This window comes from Hibiscus syriacus, unplaced genomic scaffold, assembly GCF_006381635.1.
Source record: "Hibiscus syriacus cultivar Baekdansim isolate YM2019G1 unplaced genomic scaffold, ASM638163v2 tig00110223_pilon, whole genome shotgun sequence".
Lineage (NCBI taxonomy): Eukaryota > Viridiplantae > Streptophyta > Magnoliopsida > Malvales > Malvaceae > Hibiscus > Hibiscus syriacus.
Window position 1 is genome coordinate 1,512,320 of NW_024062636.1, and position 11,245 is coordinate 1,523,564.

The following is an 11,245-nucleotide window of genomic DNA, read 5'->3' on the forward strand; positions in this document are numbered from 1 at the left end:
AAAAAAAAACCTATGAATTATGAGAGGTTATAAATCTTAACAACACTACAAAACCTTAAATTAAATATTATAGTGTTTGCATATTTTAATAAGTAATTGAAAAAATTTAATCTATAAAATATTTTGATCAAATTAAATATTTCAATACAATTATTTATTTTAATAAATAATTAAAAATAAAATACTATCAGTATTGACTATAAATATTGTTGTATATAAAATTTTAAGTTTTAAAAAATCTAAATACAACTTTAAAACCCTCTAATAAGCCAATATACATTTAATGTACCATAAAAATTGTAATATATAAAAAATTTAAATTTTAAATTATTTTTTAAATAATATTGGATGATTTATCAAAAAAAAATTAACTGTTAATAATGCACGTACATCTTACAGTACAACTGTTTAAATCCAAAACATCATATTACTCCCTTTTATTTATTATTGAGATATATTATTGAGATCGTTTGATAAATTAAAAATATGTTTTCGACTTTAATAAAATATTATAAATTTTAGTATACCATGAAAAGGAAAATCCATTACCATCACTCTAATGTATTAGGGACAGATATTTACAACACATACTACAATACATTGTATATAAGAGAGAGAAAACTGCTTTGATTTTGAGGTCTAACGACAATCATCTTACACCATCATAACTTACATGTTTTACAAGGGAGTTAACAAAGTCATAGTTAACTTGTTGCCGGTATTTTCTATATGAACCAGCAACAGATTCTTCTTCCCCCACTGCATTTTCAGCCATGAATCTGCCATTCAATAAGGCTTTGAGGCTTATGAAACATGAATTTTCTTCAACATTAACGTAAAGAACGACAAGCGATGAAGGAATGCTTACCATGCCGCGAGACTTGGTATCAATGTTAGTAGACCCTGAAGGCCTGTGAAATAGTAGGTGTGCCATGGATCTATCTATAGGGTTTGTGCCAGTTTCCATATCCATTAATCCAGTGCACCTGAACAAAACTCAATATTTAGAATTACAAGAAAAACAACCGATTGGAATATTGGATTGAATAAACAAAAGAAACAGAAATGCGCACGACACACGAGATGTAACAAGTATATAGTTTAGAACAGCCAGCATCACATTCAAGATGTAAATCAAGGTCTAATAGTATACAACACCCGAAAGGGTCACTGCTGTGTTCGCCTCTATTAATTTCTTTCTTCACGAAACTAGTAGCAGAAAGGAGCATTGTAGGTAGCAGGTAGAGCTTAATCAACATACTCGATATTGCAAACTGATGTTAAATTCTGTTCTAATAGGTAAGCTCATAAATAGCATGGCCGCATTTTTAACCTAGATGTCTATAATAATTCAATCAGACTTCATTATTGAAATACTTGTATCAAGTACCTATCCAGACATGATCATCCAAACACATGAGAAAGTCTAGAAAAAATTAAGTATATAGTCGGTCCAACAATCACACCCGAGTCAAAGTATATAGGTCTATAGTTCAAAATTCAAAATTATGAGTGCCTTAATAATACACGAACTGACACAAGCTAGCTGGATAGTCCCTAAAATCTAGGAAACCAAAAATTGAATGGTTCAAGTATTTCTACCCCATCATTAATTCATTATGTACCCTATGTATCACTATTCAATGGTCAAAGTTGAACAGACGTGCAATGTAAAATGTACAAAGAAATTCACGTTCAAGAAACAAACACGTACTTGTTTGTTCTCACAAAAGAACCAGCTATATCCATTTCATCTTTGATGTCACCTTCTGTATTTGTGCAATTATGCCTTTGTTCAGCACTCATAGCCAATCGATACAGACTATCCCGTATGCACAATTTTGTCCTGATATCCAACTGAAAATGCAAGCATTTTAATTTGATCAATTGACATGTTTATTGATTACCAAAATGAACATGTATATCACAAAATCCTTCCATCTATTATACCTTGTCCACGACCTGTTGAAGCTGCCAAAAACCAGATGCTTCTAGTGAGACTTCATCCAACACATAACTCATACAAGAGCCCGGCTGATCATTTGAAGAATCTAATTCTGCCGGCTTTCGTACACTAACTCCCGGAACTTCACTATGGCCATATTGTTCAGATTGGTGGAACTGCTTTTGAACAGTAACTGGATCATAAAATGCCATCTTACTGCCCACTTTTGCATGTTTTACATTCCTTTTACGTGGGGCTTGTGTATCTTGCTGGTAATGTAGATTTCCCCTCTTCTCATTAATTATAGTGGAAGAAGCCCCAAATGAAGGCCCACTAGAGCTCTCTATTGACTGCACCTGATCTGAAGCATAAGATGACTCATTTGTTGAAGAAGGGTTTCCATTATTTTCAGATTTGGTACTCAATAGAGTTGGACATTCTAAAATTTGATCTAAAGAACTGATGTAGTTGAGATGCATTTGAGGAACATTTGTATGTACGTAACTCAGAGAATCAGGTCCAAAGTTTTGTTTGTGTGGCTGAAGGCTTGACGGAGAAAAGAATTGACAGGATGACTCATTAAATGTGTGCTTCACATCTGCAGACTGCTTGATGTTACCATATTGGTAAAAGGAACCATCATTTTCCAGATGATGATCTTTTCTTTCTCCTGATGCACTCAGTTGCTTCGACTGTTTTTTTGGTGGACTGATCTGTAATTCGGCAATGCATTCAACTTTGGAACAATATGTCAATGAAAACTTCAGAGAGGAAACTTTCTTCAGAAATCAGCTAATGAGTGGAGCATGTTGATCATTATCTAACTCTAAATTGGAGATCTAAGTCAACTATGAACAAGCACTAGAAAGAGGATGTAAATCATAGTAATAATAAGCTGGCATTTACCTTCAAAGTCCACAATCCACTTTTCATCTGAATTAGTTGTAGCATGGCATTTATATTAAAAAAGAAGTGTGTATAAAGTTTTTGGAGAAAGAAAAGTTCTAGGTGTCAAAATTTAGATATCTAAAACAAAATGTGAAATCATATATAATCAAATATAGAGGTAACTTTAAGAAACAAGGAACATTTTACTAACCTGCTCAATTAGTGTCAACCCATCCTTACTTTCAGATTCTTCATTGGATACATTTAAATATGACATGTGAGAAAGACCAGCATTATCACCGTTTATACTACGGGAACCTGCATTGTCACTTGAATGTACACTTTTCTCGCTGGACTCAACAGTTGAAGAAACTGCACAGTCTAGTCTAGAACTTGCACAATGCTGTGGTATACTATTCAGTTTAGCATCAGCCTTAAATGCATCGTGAGATCCTTCAGTCACTTGTGAAGATGAAAACCAGCACAAATCATCTTCATTACTGAGACTCCCCAACCCAAATGTTGAGTCACAACTTCTGCCAGAAAATAAGGAAGGATAAGTATCAATAGTACTCTGAAAACCTAAATACATTCACACAAAGATGTATGGAGAGGTCCTACTCAAGCTACATGTCGGATTCTACATAGCAAGGCATAACATGTAAAAAATAATTAATAATGGGATTATATAAACTACCTGAACATCCTGTCAACCTCATCAAAATTGTCTATATCTTCCCAGCCATAATATAAAAGATCACTGTTTTCTTTGTCTTCATGGTGATTATTAAAAAAACCGAGATCGTCATCAGCTTCCGTTATGAGATTTAGTGGAAAACAGTAAGCATCATTGTCCTCTGTAGCACACTTGTCAACCAAGATAGAATCATCAGCACAAAACTCACTGCCAACTGAATCACTTCCAGTTTTTAGACCATGGTTGGACATACATGGATCATCAGAAGCCAGGCTTGTTACTTCTTTGAGTGATTCATTATTACCTGAAGTGGAAAGCGTACCATCAGGACTGTGAGACCACAGACCCTTCTCTAACATCCTGCTTTTGGTCAAAGTATGTAAACCTTTTTCCTTCTCCCCCAAAATACTATATTTAGTCATATCCACAGAACTCCTAGTAGCTTCAATCACTTCATGTTGTGGTTTTTTTCGACTATCACCATGAGCTTTGAATTGAGCACCATACTCATTAACAGTACACGGCACTATATGATCATCACTAACAACAAATTTCTCCCAAACATTATCTACAAACTGTAACATGAATTGCTCAAGTTTAGTCATTCCGTAATTCTTCACCAAAGGAAATTAAAATGAAGAATATGAAATTCAATAATTTTGAAATTATATATATGCACCCTGTGGAGCAAATATTCCTTAAAATGGTAAGGCACCAAAAACATTAAAGTCACCAATGAGTCTCCAGGAGAGTCTGAAAATGCAATGTGAAGGCATCCAATTATGAGCCAATCAGATTTATCCTATTCCTAAGTATTTTTTGGTAAAACAGTTACATTCTGCTCGAGCCCCTGTCTAGAACCATAGGTTTTAGCCATTGAACTAGATAATGGCTTTATTGCACCAAAAATTGGTATTATACAACAAATGAATATTAGAAAATCTCATCCTTGAAGTGAATAAAATCTTACCTATAACAACACTCTGACAAGATGAAATTCGCATAAAGGTATTGTTATTCGAACAATTATATTAATCTCCAGCTAACAAGCATGGGTTCAATCATTGATAAGCACCGTAAATTAAACAGATAAAACCATTTAGGGGTGAAATTTGTTGATGAGCTTATCATATAAACACAGAAAATATCCAATTCCGTTATTGACAAATCAAATATCAAACTAGGACTTAAATCTAGCCTGCTCCAATAAGACAGTGAGCAAAATAAACCCTAAAATCCCATTTCATAAACAAAGTCAAAAGGCAACAGCAAACCCTCAAATAAAGGGGCCAAAAAGCTTCAAAACACTTAAGATTCTTTCTCTTCCATGATAAATCCATCACACCCTCGATTTTCAAATTACTCCACTACTATAATAACAATAGGGGTACTATTCCACACTAAAGTTATAAGCTCTATTGACATGTGAAATCACTTCTACTGAGCAACTGGAAGTAAAACAAAAATCTCAAGTTGAATCAAGAAGCTGAAATGATTGCATACCACAAAAAAGCTTTATTGACACAGTGGTACCATACAACTAGATCATGAAAGTAAGTCGAACAAACTTTTTTTTAAAATAAAATTAAGAAACCTACATCAAACCTGCACAAATCAGACATTTCTTCAAGATCCTTATCCACCGCTAAAAACAAATCCAATCTGTTGACCCGCTGTCATGTTTATGGCAGACATGTATGTCTGGTTTAGCTTTCTGACACAAACAGAATAATTATAACAGATCAGGAAAACCCCTCAGCAGATTATACCAGCTCAAAATTTGGAATCATAATCAAGTTCAAAATCTGAAAGCTATGAATACTAACCAAACAAAAAGAAAATTACTTCAATCTGCAACTCTTATAGCAAATAATATATATTAACCTAGCACTTCAAATTCATTATTTCTTATGCGCAAATCTATCGTAGCAACCATTTTGTTCCCCAACAACCAATCCGCCGAAGAATTGAGAAAAAAAACAAATCTTAATAACATAAAAGTAATAAATATTGTATGCACAATAAGTTTTAATTTAACTTTTAGACTTTTAGTTAAAAAATATATAAAATTCCGATTCATTTCCTGCATTTTGTATGCAAACCACACAAATATATCTGCAAGAAATCCAAATCAAACCAAACCAATCAAAACCATAAGTTTCAAAGAAAAAACAAAGCAGAAACGATCTTCAAACGAAGTCTGATCTAGAACTGACAAATTTCACCTGAAAATCAAATACTCCAAGGAAAACGAAAAAGGAGTTTAGTTTTGCCAACAAACGTAGAACGAAGGCTCCGAAATCCACAGCACGCAGCTATTCAGAAGTAAACAAAACCCCTAATTCAAGAGATGAGATTTCTAAGAGATTCTGGACAAGAATTGAACAAAGTAAGCACTCGACTTCGTTTTTATTTTCATAAATGAATTTCTTTCTTCTCTCTTCTGAATGGGAATAAAATTATAATTTAATTAGTCTTATTTTTAAAAAGGTTAAGAGGTAAAAGGAAGGTGGTGGTATTGGTAGGGATGAAACGTGGCGAGGAGAACAAAACAACGGCTGTGCTAAAACCGGTAGATATCACTATATCTGAACTAGTGGATCAGAGTCAGGCCGATCAGTTTCTTTGACGTGATTGGTCTGCGCACGTGTAAACTTCGGGAATGTCGACACGTGTCCGGGACACTTGGCGAGGAATTTTTAAAAGTTGGGATTAAACCGTTCATGTGCTTTGGGTAGTGGTTTGACAAGTTTAATGTTTTTTTAATTAATCTGCCGACCATTCAGTTTTCTAATACTAACAAATTAATTAATTAATCAATGGTTGATTAACTCTGTTCAATTTTTCTAATATGCATTACTATTACTGCCACTAAGCTTTTATTCACTAATTGGCTCTTAAATTATATTCACTCCCTCATACTAAAATTGTCTCTTTTTTGACTTTTTAAATATTAATTTTTTTAAAATTTTTTATTACACTTATTTTAAATATTTTAAACAATTCAATTATATAAAATATATATTTCAAAACTACTTAATTGAAGGTTTTTAAAATATAATTTTTTATATTTTTATCAATAATATATTTAAAAAAATAAAAATTCAAAGTTCAAAAATTGACCAAAAAAGTCAATAGTAGACACCTCAACTGGGACTGAGGTAATATGTTTTATTTAAAAATATAGTTTTTTTTGTCATAATGATTCATAAATTACTAATTTTATATTAAAAAGTCATTATTTCTTACATATAAAAATTTGCACGAATCAAACAACTTTAGTAGTAAAGAAATTATTGTTATTTTTTGAGGTTTCGGGTTAGAGATGAATGTCAGAGGTATGAACATTTAATATCGAATGGTTGAGAGTTATTGTTGAACAAATACTACCTTATTCTTACCTTAGATTAATAAAAAAAATATAAATTTGATATGATATGTATGATATTATCGATAAGATCGATATGGTTGTGGTTCATTTATCGATACAATCAGATCTGTTTGTATCTATACTATGTTCAAGTTTTTGGATGAGTTTATATTTTTCTTGTATGTTCATTGTATGATCTTAAGTAGTTAATTTCTTATGTCAATGGCTATAGAAAATATCCTAATCATGTTTTTACCTTTATTTTATTTTTGGATATTTTCTTTTTTTAACAAAATTAATGAATTATTATTTCATTAAAGAAATTAATGAAAGATAATTGAAGACTTTTTCAAAAAAAAGTGTTCAATTTTTTAATATATTATAAATATATTTAAATAAAAAATACCGTAAATGTTTTTAAAAAAATAAGTAAAATAACAAATAAAATTTATAAAATGATAAATTATTAAAAAAATTAAAGCATAATGTCACAAATTGTCTATAACGTTTGACTAAATAGTCACTTTGATCCCTACTCATTTGAAGCATTTTAGCCAATTGTTTCCTTTAAGGGTGGAAAGTCCCCTAACGTTAGTTGAATAGTCATTTTGGACCTTATTTTTTTAACATTTTGGCGCATAACATTTCAGCTTAAGGTAAAAAATCTTTATCTTAGACATTAATAGCTTACTAACTAACATTTTCCATCTAAATAGAGGTTTTTCCCCTTCTAAAAATGAAAAGTTGTCGACCAAAATGTTCCAAAAAAAGAGTTAAAATGACTATTTAGTCAAACGTAGAGGTAATAACATTATGTAAATTTCGAGTAATTTTTTATATTTTGATATTTTTTTTTGAAGTCTTATTGTTTATGTAGATATTAAATAAATTCTCAAACTTTTTATAAAAATTAGATTTTATAAAAAATCAAAGTTCTTGAACTCAGTCAAAAAAATCAATTAAGCTTATTTACCTCGTCGTTATTTACATATGGATGATCACATCAGTACCATAAACTATCACACCAACACTATATCAATCAATCTCAAACTATAAGGAAACGAATGAGAATGTGAAATTCTCTTAGGCAAGTTCTGAGAAGAGAAATGGTTATTCTAAAACTGAAGAGGAAGAAATTAGTGAATTTGATATTAAAATGTTGAGATTTGGTGATCGACATCGTCCACTACTGAATGCCGATAGTCAAAGATAAATAGGAACTATTATACATGTAAGAGTGTTTGAAATTGATCAATTTCCTTGCACCAAATGAAAACCACGAAGGACAACTAAAATCAGCCGTAAAAACAAAAGGCTTGGCTCATTGAAAGGCAAATAACCAGCCATAAGAACAAAGAGTATAACTCTGCAAGACCAAATACATGTTGAAGTATTATCATAAATTTTATCTCTGAGATGTTAGAACTAATTATGTGAAATCATCAAAAGTAAAATACTAAATGCAGAAGCGTACCTGGATTAATTGATAGGTTGAAATCCTTGAATCTTTCTTTGGTTATGATCTTCCAAGAAGATAGAGTTCTCTTGAGTATAAACTCTCTGACGGGATAAGAAAAATAAGAGATAACCTATTTCTTGGGACTAAAACCCCTTTTATATAACTGATTTAAGAATTTGTTATTGTATATACTTATAACTCTGCCTTTCATCAAATAATAAATACAACTTTAATAGTATCTACACTTTTATTTCCATGATACTTCTAGCACCTTATGACTTTATTACATAATTGGTCACTTAATTTATGTCATATTTTATGATAACAATATACATGAAAAATATGTGCTCGTAATATGAATTTTAATCCAACAATCTCCCACTCGGGCAACATATGTTTCATGATAAATGTATAACCTTATGAGCTCAAAATTTTGTTATCATGCAATAAGTATTCTATAACAAACTTATCCATAAACTTTATCAATATAGGATTAAAGTTCCCTTTGTCATATCAATCATGACTCGACCCATTAATAGTCACGTGTACAAAGACAATTGTTGAGATTTTGCGAAAGCTCGAATCGACAATCGAAGGGGTTCACCAAGAGGGGTAGAGTCGGTTTTTGTGTTTAGGGAGTAAGGAGATTGAAAGATAGAAAATTGCACAACGATTTATAGTGGTTTGACTTCTCAACCAAGTCTACATCCACTACCTTAGCTCCCCACCAAGGATTTTCCAACAAATTCACTAATTTGTTCTTTCTTTTTACAGGACAAAGAGATAACCTTTACAACTCCCTAGTTTTTCACGGGCTAAACTAGAACCTTATCCCTAGCTTTTCAAGGGCTCAACTAGAACCTTTCCTTTTAAAAAAGGATAAAAGAAATAAACAAGAAAACCTCTCAAAGTTACAAAATTTAAGCTCACAAGAACACAATATTTACAAGAGAATAGAAAAAATAAGATTGACAAACTCTTCTCTTGTGTTTGAAAACTTGGATAGGTGTTCTCTTTATTCTTCAAGTGTTTTGAACATGTATTTATAAGTTGGAATGAGTTTGAAGTCGTATATAGCCATTGGGGATTCATTTTCTGCAAAATAAAATTGTCCAGAACAAGTAATATCGGTACTCCTTCAATGAGTATCGGTACTACCTTTGTAATATTTGAATTTTATGACCGTTGGGCTTGAAATTACTGTAGTAGTATCGATACTATTGTAGCAGTATCGATACCCATTTTGCATTCTAAAATTTTTTAGCATCGGTACTGTTCATTACTATTCACACAGTATCGGTACTATTCATACAATATCAGTACTATCTATACAATACAGTATTATTCATAAAAACATTTTTATGCTCAATTCCAAATTAAATGGACTTTGAATTATTTTTGAAACTTTGAATAAATTCAATTCAAGTCCAAAAACATTTTGCCATAAATTGTTATATCAAAATATAGTTCAACAACAATCAAATAGCATAAATCAATTATAGAGCGTAGCATGGAAATTACATGTAATGTGAACTGCACATGTCTATTTCCAACTGGTCGTCTTTTAAATATTAGTGATATCAAATTTTATCAAAACTATTGTGTGAATAAGCCAAAACAAAATTTATTTCTGTAGAAAATAACAGTAAAATAAATATCCTTAAATTGAAGTAACTGAAATTGTGTTTATAACAAACGAGCAAACTCCCACTAAAACTGAATATCCTCAAGTGATATTACACTTACATGAGTAGTGTGCTCATGAAAGACCTTGGGTGACAATTCCTTAGTAAACGCGTAATTATGAGTTTATATCAATATGCTCTATAAAAACATAATCAATATAAATTTTCTTTAACATTCATAAATATAATGTCCATGTTCTTAGAATTTGAGGTGTTTTGTTGTATATGGAATAAAGGAAAACAACTTAGTTGTCACAAAATAACTCAAGTGGTGTTTCTTATCAGTCCATAATTAGTAGTTCATGTGACAAAATTTTCCATCTACATTAGAATAAGTCAGAGTTTCTTAAACCTGATGATCTCTTACTTACTAGACCTCCGATATGTGAAGATAAAAAAAGTTTGTTCTTAAATGTATCATATGAATCAATTTGGTTGTTATCCAATTATCCATACCAAAATTGCTTAAATACCTACTTAATATCCTAAAAATCATACGATATGTCTCAATGCGCATAAACATGTGTATACATTAAATTCTTTATTTATTTTGAAGCATAAAGATCCTTTTGTTTTGCATTTTCTTAGTTTTAAAATAATCTTTAGGGCACTGATCAAAACTAAACTTATTTCCTTTAACAATAAGGCGTATCATTTGGTTTACTCTCACTGAACTTGTAGTATATACAATTATCAATCAAATTCATCTCAAAACCAAATGAGATAATCACTTGGTGAAAATTGTTATACAATTAATGAGACTCATACTTAAAATTATAAATAGATTTTCTTAAGTTGCATATAATTAACTTTGTATCATCAGACACAATTTTCTAATTGCACCATATAAAACATATCATCAATGTTACCATTGAGAAATATAATTTTAAAATCCAACTTATGTAATTCAAGATTAAACATGAACAACAAGTATCATGATTATCTTGAAAGAGTGTTTCAATAAAACCAAAGAAAACATCTCTACAAAATTAATGTATTATTTCTGAGTATATCCTTTAGGTACAAGATATGCCTTATGCATATCAACATCATCATTTGTATCCATCTTGGTTTTAAAAATCCATTTGCAACCGATCAATTTTGCACCTTCAGATAATGAGACAAGTTTTCAAACTTTATTATCTTGTATAAAACTTACACTCTTCTTATATGTCATTAATCCACTTTTGAGAGTCAGAAC

At 31.0% G+C, this 11,245-nt stretch overlaps 1 protein-coding gene across 2 annotated transcripts; it reads right to left on the reverse strand.

Annotated features, from left to right (window-relative positions):
- Nucleotides 1-614: 614 nt before the first annotated feature.
- On the reverse strand, nt 615-5,967 carry LOC120114371 (protein LNK1-like). 2 transcript variants are annotated; one of them, XM_039135308.1, is made up of 8 exons: nt 5,756-5,967; nt 5,129-5,244; nt 3,531-4,105; nt 3,045-3,369; nt 1,951-2,658; nt 1,715-1,857; nt 869-986; nt 615-779 (listed from the first exon to the last, which is right to left on the reverse strand). In XM_039135308.1, exons 2-8 carry the CDS (start codon nt 5,150-5,152, stop codon nt 768-770), a joined length of 1,905 nt encoding a protein of 634 aa, XP_038991239.1. In that variant the 5' UTR covers nt 5,153-5,244; nt 5,756-5,967; the 3' UTR covers nt 615-767. The 2 variants fall into 2 exon arrangements, with proteins under 2 accessions (XP_038991239.1, XP_038991240.1); XM_039135309.1 differs by lacking the exon at nt 5,756-5,967 and having other exon boundaries at nt 617-779; nt 5,136-5,242.
- Nucleotides 5,968-11,245: the final 5,278 nt, after the last annotated feature.